Source organism: Octopus sinensis, linkage group LG29 (genome assembly GCF_006345805.1).
Source record: "Octopus sinensis linkage group LG29, ASM634580v1, whole genome shotgun sequence".
NCBI classification, from domain to species: Eukaryota; Metazoa; Mollusca; class Cephalopoda; order Octopoda; family Octopodidae; genus Octopus; species Octopus sinensis.
In genome coordinates this window covers 11,325,530-11,352,986 of record NC_043025.1, presented here as the reverse complement: position 1 = coordinate 11,352,986, position 27,457 = coordinate 11,325,530, and the positions used below count along the sequence as shown (strand labels likewise).

The 27,457-nt window shown below is 42.2% G+C and overlaps 2 protein-coding genes across 3 annotated transcripts; one reads left to right on the top strand and one right to left on the bottom strand.

Annotated features, from left to right (window-relative positions):
- Positions 1–274: 274 nt before the first annotated feature.
- Positions 275–9,296, top strand: LOC115226197. The gene is made up of 5 exons (XM_029797208.2): positions 275–370; positions 2,515–3,420; positions 4,354–4,514; positions 5,555–5,855; positions 8,978–9,296. Exons 2-5 carry the CDS (start codon positions 3,009–3,011, stop codon positions 9,190–9,192), a joined length of 1,089 nt encoding a protein of 362 aa, XP_029653068.1. The 5' UTR covers positions 275–370; positions 2,515–3,008; the 3' UTR covers positions 9,193–9,296.
- LOC115226029 (leucine-rich repeat and WD repeat-containing protein 1-like) lies at positions 8,339–27,198 on the bottom strand. 2 transcript variants are annotated; one of them, XM_036514864.1, is made up of 4 exons: positions 26,049–27,198; positions 22,641–22,959; positions 18,037–18,749; positions 8,339–8,366 (listed from the first exon to the last, which is right to left on the bottom strand). In XM_036514864.1, exons 1-3 carry the CDS (start codon positions 26,790–26,792, stop codon positions 18,106–18,108), a joined length of 1,707 nt encoding a protein of 568 aa, XP_036370757.1. In that variant the 5' UTR covers positions 26,793–27,198; the 3' UTR covers positions 8,339–8,366; positions 18,037–18,105. The 2 variants fall into 2 exon arrangements, with proteins under 2 accessions (XP_036370757.1, XP_029652861.1); XM_029797001.2 differs by lacking the exon at positions 8,339–8,366 and adding an exon at positions 8,713–8,742.
- Positions 27,199–27,457: the final 259 nt, after the last annotated feature.

The following is a 27,457-nucleotide window of genomic DNA, read 5'->3' as shown; positions in this document are numbered from 1 at the left end:
CCCCATTACCTAGCGGTTCGGCAAAAAGAGACCGATAGAATAAGTACTAGGCTTACAAAGAATAAGTCCTGGGGGGGGGGTCGATTTGATTCGACTAAAGGCGGTGCTCCAGCATGGCCGCAGTCAAATGACTGAAACAAGTAAAAGAGTATACACACACACACACACACATATGCATATCGATGTGTGTGTGTGTGCATACACATACACACACGCAAACAAAACAAAAAACAAAAAGAAAACCAGAAATTCATGTCTGAACATGTTTCTCCCAAGTCGTTTAAACACGAACTGACAGCGAGGCACTTACTGCGTGTTACGTCATCACTTATTACGTTATCATTTTCAAAACACGCCGAATGCACGCAAGGTAAGATTCGAACGATCGCCTCATCTTTTGAATTTATTCCACCCGATTTGCACTGTTGCTCGTCTAATTAGATGCTTAATGATTTTTCTTTTACTAATTAGTAATCACATTATTGTTGCAGCTCGTACGAACGTCTGTAGATATATATATTATTTATATATCCTTGTTTAGCCCTAGGTAACTCGTGGTTAAGCAGACCTATGATCATGTTCCAGCTGTGATCTACCCGTCTTTTATTCAGGAATAGTGTATCTAGGACTACATTATCTAATGTGTTCTTTACTGGTGTTGTTTAGCCCCAGGTCACTCGTGATTACGCAGACCTATGATCATGTTCCAGCTGTGATCTACCCGTCTTTTATTCAGGAATAGTGTATCTTGGACTACATTATCAATGGTGTTCTTTACTGTTGTTGTTTAGCCCTAGGTCACTCGTGATTACGCAGACCTATGATCATGTTCCAGCTGTAATCTACCCGTCTTTGACGATCTTACGGAAATCGACGGAAAGGTCTACTAGAGACGAAAAATTGCCCCGTCTTTTATACAGGAATAGTGTATCTAGGACTACATTATCCGTTGTGTTCTTTACTTGTGTTGTTTAGCCCTAGGTCACTCGTGATTACGCAGACCTATGATCATGTTCCAGCTGTAATCTACCCGTCTTTGGCGATCTTACGGAAATCGACGGAAAGGTCTACTAGAGACGAAAGATTGCCCCGTCTTTTATTCAGGAATAGTGTATCTAGGACTACATTATCAGTTGTGTTCTTTACTGTTGTTGTTTAGCCCTAGGTTAGACCTAACCTGGTAGATCTGTCATCTAAGATGTTCCAGCTGTGATCTATTAATTTTTTTTTCGGACCTAGTGTATCAAGGCCTACATTATCTAATGTGTCATTCCTTAATGCTGTTGTTTAGCATCCAGATCATATCCTGATCTAGCGGACTTATGATCAAAGGGTTTCCAGCTGTGACCATCCTGTATTTTATTTACACATAATGTATCAAATATGTCCTTTTTAAGAGAGTAGGCTGTGATTTGAGGGAAAGAGATCTAACTGTTATTTTTAATTAGTCGAGCAACAAATAGAAGCTTATTCAGCTCGGGTCTACGTATGTGTGTGTCCAGTACTATTTTAAGACATGACCACATTGGGCAGTGCCCGGAGGCTTCACGGACCTAACCGCCCAATTCTGGTCTACATATACGCTGGCTTTGTCAATATATAAATACTATAGTACTCCGTGCATTGAGGCCTATAATATTTATTTCTTTACTGCTCACAGGGGGCTAAACGCAGAGGGGACAAACAAGGACAGACAAACGGATTAAGTCGATTATATCGATCCCCCAGTGCGTAACTGGTACTTATTTAATCGACCCCCGAAAGGATGAAAGGCAAAGTCGACCTCGGCGGAATTTGAACTCAGAACGTAGCGGCAGACGAAATACCTATTTCTTTACTACCCACAAGGGGCTAAACAAGGACAGACAAGGGGATTAAGTCGATTACATCGATCCCCCAGTGCATGACTGGTACTTAATTTAGGACTACATTATCAATGGTATTCTTTACTGTTGTTGTTTAGCCCTAGGTCACTCGTGATTATGCAGACCTATGATCATGTTCCAGCTGTAATCTACCCGTCTTTTATTCGGGAATAGTGTATCTAGGACTACGACTACATTATCAGTTGTGTTCTTTACTGTTGTTGTTTAGACCCAGGTTAGACCTGGGTGGGTCTTTTGATTATATTAGAATCCCAACGAAGGGCCCTCAAATACAGTTTGCTGTCCATCCAACATTGATTCGGGAACAGGGAGTACAAGTACACACCCTCGAAAAATTTTTTTGTGGGGCGCATGAAAACGCATTGAACATCTTCCTGAAAGACTTCATCGCCAAAACGATCGAGCGTAGAAACATTTTTGGCCTAATTTGAATCACTGCTTTTTATTGGGTTTATATGATTTGTTTGATGTACAGATATAATAATACTCTCTTACTCTTTACTCTTTTACTTGTTTCAGTCATTCGACTGCGGCCATGCTGGAGCACCGCCTTTAGTCGAGCAAAAGAGTAAAAGAATATTTTATACATTGTTATTAATGTTTTTTTTGGTTTTTTTTTTTTTTCCAGTTCGGTGGCAGCATGGGCGTTCGTGTTCCTCTCAAGTTACTGGTACCACAGCCCCAAGATGAAAGAATGGATGGTTTTCAGGAATGCCATCTCCAAATCCTGTCGCAACATTGATGACAACTTGGAAAACTGCATCTACAACCTGCAGCTAAAATTACTGGAGAGTAAGAAGTGGCGCCATGCAGCTGCAAAGAGAAAGAAGAGAGCAAATCCAAGACAGTTCTTTGCCAACATGACAGAATTTGGTTCCGTCTTGTTTAACCAGTCCATGCTGGAGCTTCCTGTGCCATCACCCCAGTGCATGTCTTCCTGGCATTCTGACTCGTTTGTCAACAATTCTTCCATTGCTTCCATTTCTTCCGAAATTATCCCAAGAAACACTTTTACTCGCACCATCATCCCTGCAGTTTTTAAGAGAAAGAAGCGGAAACGAAGGGCATCGAATTCTTCGTCGGACTTCGATCGCCGAAAAAATAGCCGAACTAGAAAAGAAAATGGACGTGTTGGTTAAGATGCAAACGCATAGTAACGAGCTAATTAACTCGTTTGCAGCACGCCTCGATCTATACGAAAGGAGTATGTTCGCTATGAAGTCCAACATCGAAGTTTTGCACAAACTGCTTCAATACACAACAGAGAACTTGGTGAGGCAAGAGTCAAGCATCCGGAAACTCCACGTGAGAAAGTCTTCGACTCGCAACGAGATGAAAGCCGTACGGGAAAGCGTGAAGCTGAGCCGTGCGTACTTGCAGAACAGCCTCCACATGCAGAAAAACTCATCACAGACTTTAAAATCTTCTCTGAAAACCTTGTCTAATTCTGAGAAACGGATTCTCGACTTGTTTGCCAAACTGCAGAACCACCAATCAGAGCCTAAGCCCCAGATTTCTACATCTCTTCATTTTGGTAAGGAATATTTTACTCTTTTACTTGTTTCAGTCATTTGACTGCGGCCATGCTGGAGCACCGCCTTTAGTCGAGCAAATCGACCCCTAGACTTATTCTTTTTGTAAGCCCAGTACTTATTCTATCGGTCTCTTTTGCCGAACTGCTAAGTGACGGGGACGTAAACACACCAGCATCGGTTGTCAAGCAATGCTAGGGGACAAACACACACACACATACACATATATACGACAGGCTTCTTTCAGTTTCTGTCTACCAAATCCACTCACAAGGCATTGGTCGGAGGCCCAACCTTTCTGAGTTCTTTTACAGGTCTTAGAAAAACTGAAGGACTGTGGACATAAGTGTGTGAATGAGAGAATGGAATATGTTGCATAAAATCATAATTAAACTGACCCTCCTGTATTTTCTGTTACCCAAAGCCAGGAACTTTTAGGCACCCCCTTGTATACACACAAACACACAGATGAGAGGGTGCTGAGAAGTTCCTATCTTTAAGGGTATTGTGAAAGGCTTGGTTAGAGGCCCAAACTTCCAAGATCTTTTACAGGGCTTAGAAAAACTTAAGGACCACTACAATATGTGTGTGAATCTGGGAGGAGAATATGTTGAATAAAATCATAATTAACCCTTTAGCATTTAAACCAGCCATGTCCGGCCAAAAGTATTCTGCCTGTTTTATGTTCAAACTAGCCCTATCTGGTCTCTCAGACCAACCCTACAATATCGTTTTAAAAATTAACAGCTACCTCATCAAAATCTCATAGCTACAAGATAATGCATGATTAGTTCAAAACAATGTGGATAAAAAAGGATTAATTGTGGCAGAATAATGTGAACACTAAAGGGTTAAACTGATCCTCCAGTATTTTCTTTTACCCAAAACCAGGAACTTTTCGGCAACCCCTTGAATGCTTTTGTTATGTATTTCAGATACCATCTACCCTTTCCTGCTGCTGTTAATCCCATTAGAAGTGGTGCTTGTGATGGTCTGTATGCGGAGCTGTTGTCGGTCCTCGCAAAATGAAACTCCCAGAACATATATTACAAACCCATTTAGATTATTTCAGGGAAGAGCTGAACGTCAAAATCAGGTGAGTTGAGCCCGCTTCATTGAAACTATCTCTTTTTACCCCCATCTTCAACCATGTTACTCTCCACCCCTTCCTGATCAACTGTCTATATCGTCTGTCCCTTTTTCAAGTTTTCCTCTGACACCCCTATCACGACTCTCTCTTTTACTTGTTTCAGTCATTTGACTGCGGCCATGCTGGAGCACCGCTTTTAGTCGAGCAAATCGACCCCAGGACTTATTCTTTGTAAGCCCAGTACTTATTCTATCAGTCTCTTTTGCCGAACCGCTAAGTGACGGGGACGTAAACACACCAGCAATGCTAGGGGGACAAACACAGACACACAAACATATATATATATATATATACATATATGCGACACACACATACATATATATATATATACGACAGGCTTCTTTCAGTTTCCGTCTACCAAATCCACTCACAAGGCATTGGTCGGCCCAGGGCTATAGCAGAAGACACTTGCCCAAGATGCCATGCAGTGGGACTGAACCCGGAACCATGTGGTTGGTTAGCAAGCTACTTACCACACAGCCACTCCTGCGCCTATATGTTTGCGGTTATTTATATATATATATATACATACATCATCTCAAAAGAGTCCAGAAGCTGGCTACCCACATGGTCCTTGGTCTCAAGCATTTGTCTTATGAAGAAAGGCTACACTCACGGAGTGGTTGGCGTTAGGAAGGGCATCCAGCCGTAGAAACACTGCCAAATCTGACTGGGCCTGATGAAGCCTTCTGGCTTCACAGACCCCAGTTGAACCGTCCAACCCATGCTAGCATGGAAAACGGACGCTAAACGATGATGATGATGATGATTACCTATGGATACCGTATTTATTATAACTCGTGGCTTGTAAACGTATCTAACTCACTTTCGCTCGATAGATACGTTTACAAGCCACTCGTTGTAATAATACGGTATCCATAGGGAACTCGTTTGGTATTCTCTATATCTCCTCTACAGCCAGACAGATTTATTATTGGATTTGATTTATTTATTTCTTCCCTTTTTTTCTTTGTTTCTCTCATTAGAATTCCTCTGAAAATATCTTGGAGATGATACGACAAAGTGACCTGGACGACGTGGTATGCTCTTTGTATTTCGACCAACGCTATCAGCTTCACGAATCACTGACAGAGAATCTGAAACAGAATGTGCCGAACCTGAGGGTGGAATATTGCTACGTGGAGCAACCCAGTGACATCCTATCGATCCCCCGAGCAAAGACCTACCTGCTGTTTGTTGACCTTAAACAAAAGAATGGCATTGACCCCATCAAGGGCACCAACAATCTGAAGATTTTCCTGCTGAATGGTGTGCAGCGCATGGGTGGTGAGTTGGCCGATATTTTGCTTTTTTGGGGCCCGTATTGGGTTGATACTGAGGTGGGGGTGGGGTTGGGGGGTATTTATATCCCTTTTGCTCTTTTACTTGTTTCAGTCATTTGACTGCGGCCATGCTGGAGCACCGCCTTTTAGTCGAGCAAATCGACCCTGGGGCTTATTCTTTTGTAAGCCCAGTACTTATTCTATCGGTTCTCTTTTGCTGAACTGCTAAGTGACGGGGACGTAAACACACCAGCATTGGTTGTTAAGCAATGCTAGGGGGACAAACAGAAACACACATACATATATATATATACGACAGGCTTCTTTCAGTTTCTGTCTACCAAATCCACTCACAAGGCATTGGTCGGCCCAGGGCTATAGCAGAAGACACTTGCTCAAGATGCCACGCAGTGGGACTGAACCCGGAACCATGTGGTTGGTTAGCAAGCTACTTACCACACAGCCACTCCTGCGCCTATATGTTTGCGGTTATTTAGTATATATACATACATCATCTCAAAAGAGTCCAGAAGTTGGCTACCTGCATGGTTCTTGGTCTCAAGAATTTGTCTCATGAAGAAAGGCTGAAGATGCTCGACCTTTATTCTCTCGAAAAACGCCGCCGCCGTGGTGATCTCATTCTTGCTCACATCATAAGTGGAAAGTGTAACCTCTCGAAAGAGCTGTTCTTCACTCCTGCTCCAGAGCATTGGCTGCGGGGTCACTCCGAAAAGCTCTATCTGCGACGATTTCATCTCAATCGAAGGAGAGGGGCTTTCTCCGTCTGGGTTGCGGATCCGTGGAATAAGCTGCCAGATGAGATAGCGAAGATGCCAACGACCCCTCGGTTCAAAGTCTCTCTTTGTATGACCACCCTCCCTGTCCCCTTACATGGCCTTGCTTTTGCTTTTTGAGCCAATAAAAATTGAATTGAATTGAATTGAAAATATGTGAATTTGGTGGCCAAGTGGTAAGGGTATTTGTCTGAAGGTTGTACGGTCATGGTTCGATTCCTGGTGGTGTTTTGTGTCCTTGAGTACACAGTGCACTCACCTGGCAAAAATGAGTTGTACCTGTATTTCACAGGTCCAGCTTTGTCACACTGAATCTCCCTGAGAATTACGTCCAGGGTACACATGTCTGTGGAGTGCTCAGCCACTTGCACGTTAATTTCATGAGCAAGATGTTCCGTTGATCAAATCAACTTGAACTCTCATCCTCGTAACCAAAGGAGTGCCCAGCAAGTGGTGGTGGCCGTATATCATTTGTATATGAAGAAGTGTATACATGAATACATACATTGTTTGAATGTGAAGTGTGTATATAAATATAGACTGCACTTATACTGCTTCGCATTGACTCTTCCTGAGAACTATGTTAAGGATGCACCTGTCTGTGGAGTGCTCAGCCACTTGAATGTTAATATCGCAAGCAGGTCGTTCCACTGATCAGATCAACTAGACCTCTTGTTGTCATAACCGATGGAGTGCCACTTAATATTTATATATAGTATCGCCCGGCGTTGCTCGGGTTTGTAAGGGAAATAACTATATAAGCATTTTTAGAGAGTTATAGCCAAAAAATAGCAAAAAATGCATTAAAAATGGAAAAAATATGATGGTAAATTTTTTTTAAAATCGTTGACTCATCGTAGACATTTTTACAGAGTTACTTCCCTTTAAAAAAAATGCATGAAAATGGAAAAAAATGATGGTAAATTACTTTTAAAATCGTAGACTCATCGTAGACGCGCGCTAGTACCCAGAAGGGCTCGATATGAATCACGACTATAAGATACCCGGTTTTGGTTAAACTGCACCGCAAAATGTGGGAGTAGTTAGGAATCTAAATCGAAGGGGACAGACACTCACACAACTACAGTTTTATATATATAGATATACACACACACACACATATATATACATATACACGCACACACATATATGTATATATATATTGTCAAGCGATGCTGGGGGAACAAACACACACACACACATTTACATATATATATATATATAAAAAAAAAATAATAATATATATATATATATGTAAAAATTAAGATGAGGGTGAAAAATTGGATATTAGTTAAATAGCATCAATTTTAACACCAGTGGTCTAGCATATAAAAAACTGAGATTCAGTAAATAGTATTTTATACATAAATATTCATAAAAAATTCAGCACACCAGAAACGTAAGTGAGCAAGACAAATGAATTTTCTGGAGAACAATTCTTAGTGGTTGAGACCTATGCGTAAGAGACCTTTCTAGCGTAAGGGCTTCCACTTAGTGGTTCCCCCTTATATTTATGTGTATGTATATATATATATATATATATATACATATATACGACAGGCTTCTTTCAGTTTCCGTCTACCAAATCCACTCACAAGGCTTTGGTTGGCCCGAGGCTATAGTAGAAGACACTTGCCCAAGGTGCCACGCAATGGGACTGAACCCAGAACCATGTGGTTGGTAAGCAAGCTACTTACCACACAGCCACTCCTGCGCCTATATATATATATATATATATATACATATATACGACGGGCTTCTTTCAGTTTCTGTCTACCAAATCCACTCACAAAGCTTTGGTCGTCCCGGGGCTATAGTAGAAGACACTTGCCCAAGGTGCCACACAGTGGGACTGAACCTGGGACCATGATGTTGGTAAGCAAGCTACTTACCACACAGCCACTCCTGCACCTATATGTATATATATATACAACGGGCTTCTTTCAGTTTCCGTCTACCAAATCCACTCACAAGGCTTTGGTCGGCCCAGGGCTATAGTAGAAGACACTTGCCCGAGGTGCCACGCAGTGGGACTGAACCCAGAACCATGTGGTTGGTAAGCAAACTACTTACCACACAGCCACTCCTGCGCCTATATATATATATACATATATACGACGGGCTTCTTTCAGTTTCCCTCTACCAAATTCACTCACAAGGCTTTGGTTGGCCCAAGGCTATAGTAGAAGACACTTGCCCAAGGTGCCACGCAGTGGGACTGAACTGGGACCATGATGTTGGTAAGCAAGCTACTTACCACACAGCCACTCCTGCGCCTTATACTTATATATATATATATATATATTTTTCTTTTTCTGTGTTTGTTTTGCAGCTGATGTGTTCCTGGTGATGACAGGAGACAAAAACTCTGACCAATTAGAAGGAAGCACAACCCTTTATCACCAGAGCCTGAAATTCCTGCGGAGCCATCGAGATGTTTTATGTTTGATCTCAGCGAAACGAGTCCTTAGCGTCAACGAAACATGGACATCTCACCAACTGGAGCACGTCTCGCAGACAATTGGAGTCTGGCATGACATTGAATGAAGCGTACAGACGTCTTGGTCAACCGCTGTATGCATATTTATGTGTGTGTGCGTATGACAGAGAGGCTGGTATTTGTTGTTGTTGTTGTTGGTGGTGGTAGTATTGCTGGTACTTAATTTATCGACCCCGAAAGGATGAAAGGCAAAGTCGACCTCGGCGGAATTTGAACCCAGAACGTAGCGGCAGACGATATACCTATTTCTTCACTACCCACAAGGGGCTAAACACAGAGGTGATAAACAAGGACAGACAAAGGGATCAAGTTGATTACATCGACCCCAGTGCGTAACTGGTACTTAATTTATTGACCCCGAAAGGATGAAAGGTAAAGTCGACCTCAGCGGAATTTGAACCCAGAACGTAGCGGCAGACGAAATACTGCTGAGCATTTAGCACTGTCTGTCCTTGTTTGTCCCCTCTGTGTTTAGCCCCTTGTGGGTAGTAAAGAGATAGGTATTTCGTCTGCCGCTACGTTCTGGGTTCAAATTCCGCCAAGGTCGACTTTGCCTTTCATCCTTTCGGGGTCGATAAATAAAGTACCAGTTACGCACTGGGGTCGATATGATCGACTTAATCCGTTTGTCCTTGTTTGTCCCCTGTGTTTAGCCCCTTGTGGGTAGTAAAGAAATAGGTAGTATTGTTGTGAAGCCCCTAACCCGGCAGACCTATGGTCAACATATTCCAGCCATGACCATCCCATCTTCTATTCAGGCATATCTGGACTACATTGTCTAGTATGTCCACCATTTGTTGTTTTCTCCAACAGATACTATGTTCATATATGTTCCTGCCATGACTATCCCATCTTTTCATATATTGCATAGCATATCTCTAAGTATATTTTGTATGTGTGTGGTGGTGTAATATATATATATATAATATATATATATATATATATATATATATAGAGTACTAAAGCTCAGGTTAGTCCTACAGAGTGGCACAGCTACGATTATCTCCGCCTATGCCCCACATGCGGGGTTACCAAATGATCAGAAGGACCACTTTTATGATACCCTTCTACAGGCTACCTCAAAGACTAGTGGCAAGGACCTCATCTTCATGGGTGGAGACTTTAATGGGCATGTTGAGAGGGAATCGGGTATCTTCACTGGGGTACACGGTGGCCATGGTATTGGCACCAGAAATGATGAGGGAACTAGACTACTGGAATTCTGTGATGCATGTAACCTTTTAATCTGCAACACTAACTTCAGGAAGCCTGACTTCCACCTTATAACTTATCAGTCAGGAGACTCCGCTAGCCAAATAGACTTCATCCTCACCAGACAGCGGGATGCAGGGTCGCTCTTAAATACAAAGACCCTCCCGGGTGAAGAATGTATCTCTCAGCATAGGCTAATCATTAGTGACTTTAGGCTTCAGGCCAGAAGGACTCAAAAAAACAGACCAATCCAGAAAAGAAGGATTTGGAAGCTAAAGAACCCTTCACATGGTCAGAGATTTAGGGACATCCTCATCAAGAAATTTGATGAGAGGGGGGAGGAGCTACAGACGTCGGACATAGAAGGTAGCTGGAAATTCCTACGGGACAGCTTGCTGAGTGCCACAGACCAAGTCTGTGGATGGTGCAAAGTCCCTTCCAGACCTAGAGTTACGTGGTGGTGGAATAGTGCAGTAGACAAAGCCATGGTCGATGCGGAAACTAGAGATTGACAAATGGCTAATAAGGGCTGTACAGGCCCTATACAGAGAGGCTGTCAGCAAGGTTAGGATTGGCAACGAATATAGTGAAGAATTCCGGGTAGAAGTAGATGTACACAAGGCTCAGCCCTCAGTCCCCTTTTATTCATCATAGTCCTCCAGGCAATAACAGAGGAATTCAAAACAGGTTGCCCCTGGGAGCTCCTCTATGCTGATGACCTGGCTCTCTTAGCAGAATCACTACCAGAACTAGAATAGAAATTTCGGGTGTGGAAGCAAGGGTTAGAATCAAAGAGCCTTAGAGTAAATGTAGCAAAGACCAAAGTTATAGTAAGCAGAAAGGCGAACACAGCACACACACCCTCGGGCAGGTGGCCCTGCTCAATCTGTAGGAAAGGTGTAGGTAGAAACTCCATAAGATGCACCCAGTGTAAGCTATGGAGGCATAAGAGGTGCAGCAACATCAAAGGGAAATTAACTGATAAGATAGCTTTCATGTGCGGCAGATGCACAGGGACAATAGACACCACAAATACTCAGAAAACAGATTCCATCACACTCGAGGGGGAGAAACTAGAAGTAGTTGATAGTTTCCGCTACTTGGGTGACCAAGTTAGTAGTGGAGGTGGATGCTCAGAGAGTGATACCACTAGAAAAAGAATAGCCTGGGTAAAGTTTAGGAAGCTCCTACCCCGATTGGCGACAAAGGGTCTCTCGCTCAGAGTGAAAGGTAGATTGTATGATGCATGTGTGCGAACTGCCATGTTTCACGATAGTGAAACATGGGCTGTGACTGCAGAGGACATGCGTAGACTTGAAAGAAATGAAACTAGCATGATCCGCTGGATGTGTAATGTCAGTGTGCACACACGACAGAGTGTAAGCACTCTGTGAGAAATGCTGGACATAGAAGCATTAGATGTGGTGTGCAAGAGCGACGCTTCAAGAGATGGCCTTGAAGTCGATGGTTTTAAACTAACGCATTTAGATTTCACAAGCAGTATCGCCCGGCGTTGCTCGAATTTGTAAGGGAAATAACTATATAAGCATTTTTAGAGAGTTACTTCCCTTATATAAACCGAGCAAAAGATCCATTAAAAAAGTGAAAAAATGATAGTAAAATTTTTTTTAAATCGTAGACGCGCGCTAATACCCAGAAGACCTGCTTTTGGTTAAACTGCACCGCAAAATGTGGGAGTAGTTAGGAATCTACATCAGAGGAGACAGACTCTCACACAACTTCAGTTTTATATATAATGATTATGCAAACAAACAGCTGCATAATCAGATACCTGTATTCTGGTAGAACTACGTTGGGTTGAAATAATTGTAGGAAATAATGAAAAAATGTCCAAAAATATCTTCTTGACTCCAATATCTTCAATTTTACATTCACACACGACGAATGCTCAAACTCGGAAGTTACCGATAGTAATACTTTATATTATGCTCTATCACGTTCCTAATAGAATATAACATAACTGTATATGTGTGTATATATTTCTTTACTGCCCACAATGGGCTAAACATAGAGGGGACAAACAAGGACAAAGGAATCACAATGACCCCAGTTGCAAAACTGGTACTTTATTTATCGACCCCGAAAGGATGAAAGGCAAAGTCGACCTCGGCGGAATTTGAACTCAGAACGTAACGACAGATGAAATACCGCTAAACATTTCGCCCAGCGCGCTAACGTTTCTGCCAGCTTGCCACCTTTATATATGTGTGTATATGCATGTATGTATATGTGTGTGTGTATGTATATATATGTGTGTGTGTGTTGATACTGTGTATATATATATATATATATATAATTTAGGGTATCTAAGAGATACTGCGATGCTGAAAATAGCAGCCAAGATCTGACTCTAAAACCACATTAAATGTTTATACAGAACCAGGAGAGAAGACAAAAAGAGAAAATAAAACTAGTAAAAATTTTTGTGTTTTTGTCTTCTCTCCTTGTGCTGTATGGGCATTTAATGTGAGTTTAGAGTCAGAACTTGGCTGCTATTTTCAGCACGGCAGTATCTCGTATCAACCCTAATTTATAATTTCAGTAATAATTATTACTTTTGAAAGTTTTTATTTCTCTGCTGGCCACTTGATAAGATTGTTATTTAATTTAAATTAGCGATCTTGTCCTTATATATATATATATATATATGTAAATATAAATATATATATATGTATATATATATATATGTGTAATATATATATATATATAATATATTATACAAAATCAGAAAATGGAGAAATACATCTAAATCATTAATCAACTCATGGAGGGTTGAATTTGCAACCCCATCTCAATTTGTATGTATGTATATATTATATATATATATATACATATATATATACATACATACATATATATATATATACATATATATATATGTCCCTCACTCCCATAGCCAGGGGTAATGTCAGCATGTTCAGACAACTCTCCCCTTTTCTCACATCTCACATTCAACTTCTTCATGCAAATATAATTATTATTTAACAGCTTATTATAATTTCATGTATTCTGTAAATTTTTAAAGCTAATGGTGATTCTGTTTTAACACTGGAGAAGGCATTTTTTTCTTCTGTTTTTTTTTTTGGCAAAATTCTAGCCATGCCTCTGTATATATTATCTGTACGTGTGAGTGTGTGTGTGTTTCTGCGTCTAGAAGCTGCCATTTTCATATTCCTCATCAATTTTCATTTCCTTAATTTCAAAACTTAACATATGAGAAGCAAGAAAAAAAAAATCTTTTAACTGTTATATCTAAAATTTGTTTCCCAGATTTGTCTTGGACAAATGTACGTGTATGTGTGTGTGTATATATATATATATATATACAGATATGTATATGTGTATATATATATATATATGTGTGTGTGTATATATGTGTATATATATATATATGTGTGTGTATATATATATATGTATATGTGTGTATATATATGTATATATATGTGTATATATATATATATATACATATATAAATAATAATAATTTATTATAATATATACATATATATATATATAGGGGTTGGACAAAATAATGGAAACTAGGCTCACAAAGAATAAGTCCTAGGGTCAATTTGTTCAACTAAAGGTGATGCTCCGGCATAGCCAAAGTCAAATGACTGAAAAAAGCAATATATATATAATATACACATATACATACATACATATATATTCATCAGGAAATACTCAGTATACTTCTTGGTCTGTCTGATGTTGCTCTATACTGCCTGCAGGCTAAATTACATCCCCCCCAGCCCAGAGAGGGGAGGTTACCGCATGAGTAAAAATATATACACACACACTTGCCTATTGCTGTGATGTGCAGGGGTGTGGTAAGTAGCTTGTTTACCAACCACATGGTTCTGGGTTCAGTCCCACTGCATGGCACCTTGGGCAAGTGTCTTCTACTATAACCCGCGCCGACCAAAGCCTTGTGAGTGGATTTGGTAGACGGAAACTGAAAGAAGCCCGTCGTATATATGCATATATATATGCGTGTGTGTGTTTGTGTGTCTGTATTTGTCCCCCTAGCATTGCTTGACAACTGATGCTGGTGTGTTTATGTCCCCGTCACTTAGCGGTTCGGCAAATAGAATAGTACTGGGCTTACAAAGAATAAGTCCCGGGGTCCATTTGCTCGACTAAAGGCGGTGCTCCAGCATGGCCGCAGTCAAATGACTGAAACAAGTAAAAGAGTATATGTGATCATGCATGTGTGTGAAAGACAGAATCTAGGCATTTTTTGCTTGTTATCTCTTTTTTCTTGTTAACGCATTTTCCATTAACACATGTATAAAAATATTAATATCTCACATTAAAATATTAATTATTGATATCTTATATTAAAATATCGATTATTGAGTTATGTCATTAAAATATTCATTGATAAAATATTACAAATTTTTGTTGTTTTTTATAGAATGGACGTAGGATTGGCTGTGTGGTAAGTAGCTTGCTTACCAACCACATGGTTCTGGGTTCAGTCCCACTGCGTGGCACCTTGGGCAAGTGTCTTCTGCTGTAGCCTCGGGTCGACCAAAGCCTTGTGAGTGGATTTGGGAGACGGAAACTGAAAGAAGCCCGTCATATATATGTATATACATATATATACGTGTGTGTGTTTGTGCGTCTGTCCCCCCCTCCAACATCGCTTGACAACTGATGCTGGTGTTTACGTCCCCTGTAACGGTTCAGCAAAAACAGACCAACAGTTTTTTCTCGCGGTGTCATATGAAATTGTCACCCATAATTATGACCCTAGAATCGATCTATTGCATTTCAGTCTGTTTTAGTGTTAGGGGTGGGGGGAAGGGTCTCTTTTTTTCTTCACAAATGTAAATAAACCTAATCTGTTTCTTAAACGAGAGACACATTCATATGGCACAAAATGTTTTTTTTTACCTCAATAGACGTCAGTGATTGGTTGAAATTGCAGAAATTGAAGAAAAAAAAAACAACAAATATCTTACAAACTATAGAATTTTCTCAATAAAGCCAAGAGAAAAAAATGTTTTATAAACACATTTTACCAGTATTCTAAAATTAAACAATCACAACTGTGAAATCTTGAAGCTATGAGATAATACAAGATTAATTCAAAACAAGGCCAGATCCAGCCTATCAGACCTACCCCACAATGTCATAGTAACATTAAAATCACATCACAAAACCTTGACGATGTGATAGTGCGTAATTCAAAACAATGTATCTTAAAATGCTGAAGGGTTAACATAATGTCCAGTGTTGCAGTATGAGTGAATATACATACAATACAAGACTGGGCATCCACTAAACGGATCCAAACCAGCCGGTCCATCCAATGAGCCTTTTCATACAATCTCCAACGAACTTGTTTTTCATTTACAAAGCCTGGACTGATCTAAGGTTGTCATGAAAGTCATTTTTCTATGATGCAATGCAACTGACCATGAGGTTTTGATTCATCATCGTGTAACATCTGCCTTCCGTTTGATAGGAGCTGGTCAGGCATGAGCCTGCACCGGACTTCTGTGTCTGTTTTGACATGATTTTTACAGCCGAATATATATATATGTGTGTGTATATATATATATATATATATATATATATATACATACATATATATATATATATATATATATAGGGGTTGGACAAAATAATGGAAACTAGGCTTACAAAGAATAAGTCCTAGGGTCAATTTGTTCAACTAAAGGCGATGCTCCAGCATAGCCAAAGTCAAATGACTGAAAAAAGCAATATATATATACACATATACATACATATATATATATACACATATACATACAACCACCTGGCAGAGATTGCAAAGCAGGTTTTGTGTGTGGTAAGTAGCTTGTTTACCAACCACATGGTTCCGGGTTCAGTCCCACTGCGTGGCACCTTGGGCAAATGTCTTCTAATAGCCCTAACCACTAGGCCATTGTGTCTCCATACAGGCGCACATAGATATTGATAATTATTAAAGAAGCCCCACCTGCAAGGTCATATGGTTGTGATGCATGTGCCCAGTGTACCCTTATCAGACGGGTAGTCATGATGGGTATACTGGGCTTTGTATATTTTACCCCAGTGTCACTTTATAGGCGTAGGAGTGGCTGTGTGGTAAGTAGCTTGCTTACCAACCACATGGTTCCGGTTTCAGTCCCACTGCATGGCACCTTGGGCAAGTGTCTTCTACTATAGCCTCAGGCCGACCAAAGCTTTGTGAGTGGATTTGGTAGACGGAAACTGAAAGAAGCCCATCGTATATATGTATATATATATATATATGTATATATATATATGCGTGTGTGTGTTTGTGTTTCTTAGTTTGTCCCCCTAGCATTGTTTGACAACCGATGCTGGTGTGTTTATGTTCCCGTTACTTAGCGGTTCGGCAAAAGAGACCGATAGAATAAGTACTGGGCTTACAAATGAATATGTCCTGGGGTCGAGTTGCTCGATTAAAGGTGGTGCTCCAGCATGGCCACAGTCAAATGACTGAAACAAGTAAAAGAGTAAAAGAGTAACCAATCATACCTGCATGAGTATAGTGTGCAGGTCATCATCATCATCATCGTTTAGCATGGAAAGTGGACGTTAACCCTTTTGTTACTAACCCGGCCAAAACCGGCTCTGGCTCTGTGGTAAAATGTCTTGTTTTCATAAATTTTGAATTAAAATCTTCCACCAAACCTTAGTCACAATTTATGTTCCTAACACTAGCTGAATGATAACGAAGTTATTTTACTAAATTCTTTGTTATATTTAAAATAATTGAAAGAAACACAGAGCATCTCAACAGAAATACGGTAACGAAAGGGTTAGACAATAATGATGATGCACACTATACTCACACACAAACACATATTCAGTCACACATACTCACATGCCGTGCTTGAGGAGACCTATTGAGTCAAGTACATCAACATCAAAATCAAATGGAAATTGTAGTTGTGATACCTGTGCCAGTGGTACGTAAAAAGCACCATCCGAACGTGACTGAAGGCAGCACCACCTTCACTGGCTTCCGTGCCCGTGGCATGTAAAAAGCACCAACCGATTGTGGATGTTTGCCAGCCTCCTCTGGCACGTAATAAGCACCACCCACTACACTCACGGAGTGGTTGGCACAAGGAAGGGCATCCAGCTGTAGAAACACTGCCAGATCAGAGTGGAGCCTGGTGTAGCCTCCTGGCTTCTCAGCCCCCCCCAGCTGAACCGTCAAACCCATGCTAGTATGGAAAACAGACGTTAAACGATGATGATATATATATGTGTGTGTGTGTGTGTGTGATGGATGGAAGCACTCCGTCGGTTACGACGACGAGGGTTCCGGTTGATCCGACCAACAGAACAGCCTGCTCGTGAAATTAACGTATAAGTGGCTGAGCACTCCACAGACACTTGTACCCTTAACGTAGTTCTCGGGGATATTCAGCGTGACACAGAGAGTGATAAGGCCGGCCCTTTGAAATACAGGTACAACAGAAACAGGAAGTAAGAGTGAGAGAAAGTTGTGGTGAAAGAGTACAGCAGGGATCACCACCACCCCTGCTGGAGCCTCGTGGAGCTTTAGGTGTTTTCGCTCAATAAACACTCACAACGCCCGGTCTGGGAATCGAAACCGCGATCCTATGACCGCGAGTCCGCTGCCCTAACCACTGGGCCATTGTGTGTGTGAACTCCCCTCATAAACACACACATGTATATACAGTTACACTCACACACACATACACCACAGTCCGGCTTTCAATTGGTGCAGACCTTCCAGATACAGACGAGATTGCAATCGGCTGTCGCAGCCAAAACCTCGCCCTTGTCATCCATAACAACGCTATTGATGATGGGTCGTTCCTCCTCTTCTTCTTCATCTTCTTCCTTCCTGGAGCCATCATCATTACCCATCGCTGCCTCTTCCTCTGTCCTTTTTTCCCCATTGCCATCACAATTGTACTCAATTTTCGGCCAGTCGAGCACTCGTGAAGGCAAATGAAGCAAATTACCTCCCTTTGAAATTGTCAAGTTTGGGTTATCTCCCTTAGAGCTAGACTTCCCTAGGACGTGCTTCAGGTTGTAAATGAAGATTCTGCCCTCTGCGTCACCCACAACTAGACGGTCCTTCCCGCCAGACATGTATATGTAGGGTTCATCCATGACCTGGTACTTGAGGCAGGTAAACGGATTGACTTCAATTCTACGAGTCTTTGAGCTGGAGTTCAGTGCCGTAGCAGGGGGTGCATGATCAGTAAGGTTCCAGAGGTATATATATTTTTCTTCAACACACTTAGAGGCCACCGTGTTGTCGTCCACCAAAACCAAGCCATCGATGCACTCGTCACTGGAATTCGTTAACTGTGGCAAGCAGAATCTTGCCAAAGGTTTACGAGATTTACCTGAAAGAGAGTCAAAGAGAAGTTGTTAAAATTTAGCCGAGTGTATGACTCACTACATATATGTGTGTGTATGCGTATATATATATGATGGCTGCCCCCTCGTTATCGAGTATGGCCATTGCACGAAGCTTAACTGTTACTGGTGCTGTGATCGAATGTGACTTTTTAGCCCAGCCAAAGATCTACAATGCCTTGTACAAAATTGGCAACTTTACTGGGCAATAGCCGGCTGTAGTTGTAACTGGGCTTCATGTACCTTTGCATGTCGTTTAAGTCCTCCTCTTCCACATGCCCGACAGATATGATTAGTATGGTGTGTTACACCACCACCAGTGGCCAGGTTGTCACTCATCTGTCTCGTTTTCTGACTACGAAGATGACTCATGAGTCCAGCTTTACTGAGGCAGGGTCTTGCACAGACACTGCATGTCAGTATTATAGGAAGACCCTTCCCATATACATACATACATGATGATGGCTGCCCCCTCGTTATCGAGTATGGCCATTGCACGAAGCTTAACTGTTATTGGTGCTGTGATCGAATGTGACATTTTAGCCCAGCCAAAGATCTACAATGTCTTGTACAGAATTGGCAACTAAAACCTTTACCGGTAAAAAGCCGGCTGTAGTTGTAACTGGGCTTCATGTACCTTTGCATGTCGTTTAAGTCCTCCTGCCGAATTACACTCTCTTCCACATGCCCGACAGATATGATTAGTATGGGGTGTTACACCACCACCAGTGGCCAGGTTGTCACTCATCTGTCTCGCTTTCTGACTACGAAGATGATTCTTGTGTCCAGCTTTATATATATACACATACACAAACATACACGACACATACACATCACTGATTTATCTTTAACCCTTTAGTGTTTAAACCGGCCATATCCGGCTAAAATATTCTACCTATTTTATGTTCAAATTAGTCAGATATATATTTCTTTACTACCCACAAGGGGCTAAACACAGAGGGGACAAACTAGGACAGACAAACGGATTAAGCCGATTACATCGATCCCAGTGCGTAACTGGTACTTAATTTATCGACCCCTAAAGGATGAAAGGCAAAGTCGACCTCGGCGGAATTTGAACTCAGAACGTAGTGGCAGACGAAATACGGCTACGCATTTCGCCCGGCGTGCTAACGTTTCTGCCAGCTCACCACCTTTCTAGTCAGATATGGTCATTCATAGCTACCTTATTGTGTCATTTCAAAAATAAACAATCACATCATTGAAATCTCAAAGCCATGAAATGATGCAAGATTAATTTTACATGGTGTGAATACATAAGCTTTACATTTTACAGAATAATCTGAATGCTAAAGGGTTAAAGATTTTCTACAGAGATTGCAGCCAACATTGATTTGTTAAGACGTTTCATACCTCGGTACACCTAATGTAAACAACACTGAAATTGGATATGGAAAATGGGAAATGGGTTAAGTACGTGTTTGCTGCATTTCAGGAGATTTTGCCGCTTAGTCAGTATACTCTTTACTCTCTTTTACTTGTTTCAGGCATTTGACTGCGGCCATGCTGGAGCACCGCGTTTAGTCGAGCAAATGGACTAAATATAAACATACATAAGACAGTAGGGTGTGATTTGAGGGAGATTTTGCTGCTATTTCTGCCAGCCCTATCTACCATACTCTTTTACTTGTTTCAGTCATTTGACTGCGGCCATGCTGGAGCACCGCCTTTAGTCGAGCAAATCGACCCACGGGACTTATTCTTTGTAAGCCCAGTACTTATTCTATCGGTCTCTTTTGCCGAACCGCTAAGTTTACTCTTTTACTTGTTTCAGTCATTTGACTGTGGCCATGCTGGAGCACCGCCTTTACTCGAGCAACTCGACCTCCGGGACTTATTCTTTGTAAGCCCAGTACTTATTCTATTGGTCTCTTTTGCCGAACCGCTAAGTTTACTCTTTTACTTGTTTCAGTCATTTGACTGTGGCTATGCTGGAGCACCGCCTTTAGTTGAGCAAATCGCCCCCCAGGACTTATTCTTTGTAAGCCCAGTACTTATTCTATCGGTCTCTTTTGCCGAACCGCTAAGTGACGGGGACGTAAACACACCAGCATCGGTTGTCAAGCAATGCTAGGGGGACAAACACAGACACACAAGCATACACACACACACATATATATATATATTATATATATATATACATATATACGACAGGCTTCTTTCAGTTTCCGTCTACCAAATTCACTCACAAGGCATTGGTCGGCCCAGGGCTATAGCAGAAGACACTTGCCCAAGATGCCACGCAGTGGGACTGAACCCGGAACCATGTGGTTGGTTAGCAAGCTACTTACCACACAGCCACTCCTGCATATATATACATATATACGACAGGCTTCTTTCAGTTTCCGTCTACCAAATCCAGTCACAAGGCATTGGTCGGCCCGGGGCTATAGCAGAAGCCACTTGCCTAAGATGTCACGCAGTGGGACTGAACCCGGAACCATGTGGTTGGTAAGCAAGCTACTTACCACACAGCCACTCCTGCGCCATCCAACCACATTAAATTTCAAATCCAAAATGCCTGATGTAAACAAACAATGAGATAGAAGATGACAAGTGAGCAGCGTATAAACCATATTTCAAGGGTTTTTGCCCCTTCATCAGCACCCGTCCAACAAATTAACCATCAATAAACTCATTGCCACTAAATATAGTAGTGTAATATTATTGGAGGCCGGTGGCGCGTAAAAAGCACCATCCGTCCGTGGCCGTTTGCCAGCCCTGTCTGACCCCCGTGCCGGTGGCATGTAAAAAGCACCATCCAACCGTGGCCGTTTGCCAGCCCCGTCTGGCTCCTGTGCAGGTGGCACGTAAAAAGCACCCACTACACTCACGGAGTGGCTGGCGTCAGGAAGGGCATCCAGCCGTAGAAACACTGCCAGATCAGACTGGAGCCTGGTGCAGCCATCTGATTTGCCAACCCACACTCAAACCATCCAACCTATGCTAGCATGGAAAGCAGACGCTAAATGATGATGATGATGATATATCAGTTTTACATATTAAACATTCCTGAAAGCCCTGTACATAAATACTTGTAGGGACACAATATTTCATTATGCAACCATGACATACTACATAATACAGTGACCCCTTGCTACTTCCCGGTTCAACTATTGCAGATTTTTAAAATATTAAATGGAAATAGTAGTAGTGATACCTGTGCCAGTGGCACGTAAAAAGGACCATCCGTACATGGCCGATGCCAGTGCCGCCTTGACTGGCTTCTGTTCTGGTGGCACGTAAAAAGCACAAACCGATTGTGGCTGCTGCCAGCCTCCTATGGCTCCTGTGTCAGTGGCACGTAAAAAGCACTCACTACACTCACGGAGTGGTTGGCGTTAGGAAGGGCATCCAGCTGTAGAAACACTGCCAGATCAGACTGGAGCCTGGTGCAGCCTCCTGGCTTCCCAGACCCTGGTGGAACCGTCCAACCCATGCTAGCATGGAAAACGGACGTTAAACGATGATGATGAGGAGGAGGAGGTAGTAAGGTAAAAAGCACCCACTACTCTCATGGAGTGGTTGGCGTTCGGAAGGGCATCCAACTGTAGAAACACTGCCAGATCAGACTGGAACCTGATGCAGCCTCCTGGCTTCCCAGACCCTGGTCAAACCGCCCAAGCCAGAAATCGCGATACACAGATATTGTTTTGAGCTGAGTGGGGGTGCTAAATTCCTTTGTTCGAAAATATAAGGGCACAGATCATGCATATAGCCAGCTGGAGACTATGTCTCCTGGGATTAAATTACAGCAACTTTCATCCTAAACCAGGACTGCCATGTTATGTTATGTTGGCAAACAATCTTTACTACAAAACAAAGAAATATATAGAAAAATTCATCATTAGTCTTACCACAAATGTTCGCTCTGGAATCTTTAAACTTCCAACCAAAACAACCGTCTTCAGTGCCAGCCAACAACAAGCTTGTGGCTCTACTATACACCATGTTGACGACATTTGCTGGACTTTCTAGGACTATTAACTGAAGGTGTTTGGTGGAGTAATCCGGGAAACTGGGAACGCCAATGTCCCACAAAATGATCCGACAGTCATCGGAACCACTGAACAGCCATGTTGCTCGTGATGGATGAAAGAGTAAACAGGTGATACACTTCTTATGGCCGGTGATGTTAGCATAAATAACCAGCTGAGACGGATGCAGGAGTTTGATCTGTTCAAGATTAACAAAATACAACAAAATTAGATATATTATATATATAATAATAATAATAATAATAACAACAATAATGCGTGAAAAGACCAGGCAGGACAAGTGAGTCCAGCCCACTTATGCATGCCTTTCCTCCCTTGGACACACAAAGACCTGTTGAGGCAAGCGAAGTCGATATAGAACCTCACCCGACGACAGGCACCTATGCCAGCCCCACTTTGCTTGCGAAGACCTGTTGGGGCAAGTGAAATCGAAATCGAAATTGAACCAATCCTATGACTGGCACCCGGCAGATGCCAGGACCCCTGGACTGGAGATACGTAAAATGCACTATCCGAATCGTGGCCGATGCCAGCGCCGCCCCGACTGGCTTCCGTGTCGGTGGCACGTAAAAAGCACCATCCGAATCGTGGCCGAAGCCAGTGCCGCCTCGACTGGCTTCCGTGCAGGTGGCAGGTAAAATGCACCAATCCGACCATGGCCGATGCCAGCCTCGCCTGGCACCAGTGCAGGTGGCATGTAAAAAGCACCCACTACACTCACAGAGTGGTTGGCGTTAGGAAGGGCATCCAGCTGTAGAAACTTTGCCAGATAAGACCGGAGCCTGGTGCAGCCTTCTGGCTTCCCAGATCCCCGGTTGAACCGTCCAACCCATGCTAGCATGGAGAACGGACGTTAAACGATGATGATGATGAATGGTATAAAAGATGGGCTACAGCAAATATTCTGCTCAATACCACAGATTTGCTTGTCAGTTGTTTGACCGTAATCAGTTGTGCATGTCCCTTAGTGACTGATGATATGTGCATCTCTGATCATGAGTAGAAGTAGTGGGGGAGCATCGTAGCCATGTGTTGAGAGGGATTCTTTTAGGGTTTGAATAACTCACCTCTGGAAACATGGGTGTTTCATTCAACATCCTTAAACAACCCTTAATCAGGGACCTTTTGAGTGAGATGGGTTACCCGACCAAAAGAAAATTCTAACTGGGCCCCACCCGCAAGGTCATATTCTGTTTATCTTGTTATGAGATCACCATGTCATGCACATATGCTTGTGATGCATGAGCCTGGTGTGCCCTTATCAGACGGGTAGTCATGATGGATATATTGGGCTTCGTATATTTTACCTGTGTCACTTTGATGGTATGCTCTGCTCCCTCACTCAATAATAATAATAATAATATTAGGGAGTATAACTCCAAACTTGCAGGGAAAAATTCAATTTAGTATTAAATCAAATTTCACAATATGATTTGGTTTATGTCTATCATTGTTTGAATTGCATAATAGGGTTTTTTCTCTAATTTATATTATGTATACTCTACTCTCTTTTACTTGTTTCAGTCATTTGACTGTGGCCATGCTGGAGCACCGCCTTTAATCGAGCAAATCGACCCTAGGACTTAATTTCTGGAAGCCTGGTACATATTCTATCGGACTCTTTTGACGAACTGCTAAGTTACGGGGACGTAAACACACCAGCATCGGTTGTCAAGCGATGTTGGGGACACAAACACAGACACACAAACATATATATGACAGGCTTCTTTCAGTTTCTGTCTACCAAATACAAGAAGACTGTTGCCCAAGGTGCATGTGTGTGTGTGTGTGTATATATAAGAAGAGTGGACTCGGTGCGCGCACTCGCGCAAGCTAGTTGTGACTAGTCGATCCTACAACGACTACCTAGCAAAGTAAATAAAACAAAATAAATAATTTTTTAAAACAAAGTAAATGCAGGAGTGGCTGTGTGGTAAGTAGCTTGCTAACCAACCACATGGTTCCGGGTTCAGTCCCACTGCGTGGCATCTTGGGCAAGTGTCTTCTGCTATAGCCCCGGGCCGACCAATGCCTTGTGAGTGGATTTGGGAGACGGAAACTGGAAGAAGCCTGTCATATATATGTATATATATGCAGGAGTGGCTGTGTGGTAAGTAGCTTGCTTACCAACCACATGGTTCCGGGTTCAGTCCCACTGCGTGGCATCTTGGGCAAGTGTCTTCTGCTATAGCCCCGGGCCGACCAATGCCTTGTGAGTGGATTTGGGAGACGGAAACTGGAAGAAGCCTGTCATATATATGTATATATATGTTTATGTGTGTGTATATCTTGTGTGTCTGTGTTTGTCCCCCCAACATCGCTTGACAACCGATGCTGGTGTGTTTACGTCCCCGTCACTTAGCGGTTCGGCAAAAGAGAGACCGATAAAATAAGTACTAGGCTTACAAAGAATAAGTCCTGGGGGTCGATTTGCTCGACTAAAAGGCGGTGCTCCAGCATGGCCGCAGTCAAATGACTGAAACAAGTAAAAGAGTAAAACAAAACACAAAGGATCGACTAGTCACTAGCTAGCTAGCGCGGATGCGCGAGTGCGCGCACCGGGACCATTCTTCTTAAGTAGTACCCATTTATACCGGGACTGATGCCATTGAAAGTAACCAGCGACAAACAGACATATAACAGAGACAATATAATCACAGGTATCATTTTCCGTCCTCGTTGTTATGGCGATCTTGGATCCCCGAGTTCAAATTCTGCCGAGGTCGACTTTACCTTTCATCCTTTCGGGGTCGATAAATAAAGTACCAGTTACGCACTGGGGTCGATATAATCGACTTAATCCGTTTGTCTGTCCTTGTTTGTCCCCTCTGTGTTTAGCCCCTTGTGGGTAGTAAAGAAATAGGTATTATTATTATTATTATAGAAGCAATGGTAAGTAGCTTGCTTACAAACCACATGGTTCCGGGTTCAGTCCCACTGCTTGGCACCTTGGGCAAGTGTCTTCTGCTATAGCCCCGGGCCGACCAATGCCTTGTGAGTGGATTTGGTAGACGGAAACTGAAAGAAGCCAGTCGCATATATATATATGTGTGTCTGTGTTTGTCCCCCTAGCATTGCTTGACAACCGATGCTGGTGTGTTTACATCCCCGTCACTTAGCGGTTCGGCAAAAAGAGACCGATAGAATAAGTACTGGGCTTACAAAAAAGAATAAGTCCCGGGGTCGAGTTGCTCGACTAAAGGCGGTGCTCCAGCATGGCCGCAGTCAAATGACTGAAACAAGTAAAAGAGAAAAAGAGTATCTTACCCGTCGTCCTTCCCCGGCTACAGCGAGTATGTTGGTGAGTTGTGGGTCCCTGTTTTTGTCGCCGGCGATCTCCAAGGTTGTCCAGGCCATGGCATAGAAATTCTCATCTTTGTCACTGTCCTTGTATCGCATCATCACTCGGCCGGAGCCAGAGTCCACGAGACAGATGATTTTGCCGCCACACGAGGCGATCAATTGGCCGCTCCGACCGGAGCGAGCAGGATCCTTCAGCCGAGGTTCGAACCGACACATCCAAACCTTGTTACCGTCGTCATCGGGTCGGTTACTATCGGAATGACAACGAAGGAAGAAAGCCGGGTCCATGTCAGGCACGGCCGGAGATTTCTGCAGCTGTAAATTCTGGAGCCTTTCATAGATTCGATTTTGGGGGTTCGATTTTTCGTCGTTCCTGATGTTGGAGTATTCAGAGGTTTTGGACGCTTTTGATTTCTTGCTGCTGTTGTTATTATCTGGTTTGTCATCCTCGTTCTTCGTCTTCGACCCTCGATAATCCGAACAGGTGTTCCCCTTATGCCTTTTCTGCTGTGACGAAGAGAACAAAGGCGAAGATTTCGCTGCAGCTGTTGGGCTAAAACCTTGGTAAAGCTCGTCAAAAAAGTGTTTTCTCTTCACCACACGCTTGCTATTTTCCGATTCCATATTGCGTCGGATATTGACAGAATAGCTCAACACCTCTCCGTGAAATTGCTTCGGTTTAATCGAACGTTTGGTCCTTTCTGCCATGGTATAACGATTATCAACACCCAACTTCTCAATCTTTTTGTCAGTCCCAGAAGAAATGGCGAAGGGTTTGATGCTATAGTAAAGTTTATTAAATTTATCCAATTTTTTTCAATGAACTAATTTACTATCGACAACAGCGACCACCAACAATTTTTACGTGTTCTTCCTGGTCTAATCCCATTCATCTATGTGTATTTACATACATATATGTGTGTGTGTGTGTATATATATATATATATGTATATGTAGATGATAGGTCTATGGAATTAGGGAGAGAAAGAAAGAAGTCTGTAAATGAATGAAATCAGTATCCAATTAATAAGAGATGAAGAAGCGTAGACAACGTTGACGGCTTCCGCTGACATGGACATGTGCTTCCTCTTCGATTTTCCCGCGTTATTAATGTTTACGCCTGCGCGTCCTGAACAGAAAAGGAAAGAAAAAACATTAGATAATCATTTACATTAGCGTCGGAAATTATCTATTTCGGCTTACTGTTTTTTTAGATTTGTTTTTATTTTTCATTCCCTTCGAAGTTTTTATCCCCTAATAGCGGTTTGGATTTTGGCTGTTCTTTCTAGCGTGCCAGGATTCCTATGATGGATACCTCTTATGCGCTTAAATGTACACTATATATCTTTATATATAAAAGTGAAGTTGTGTGT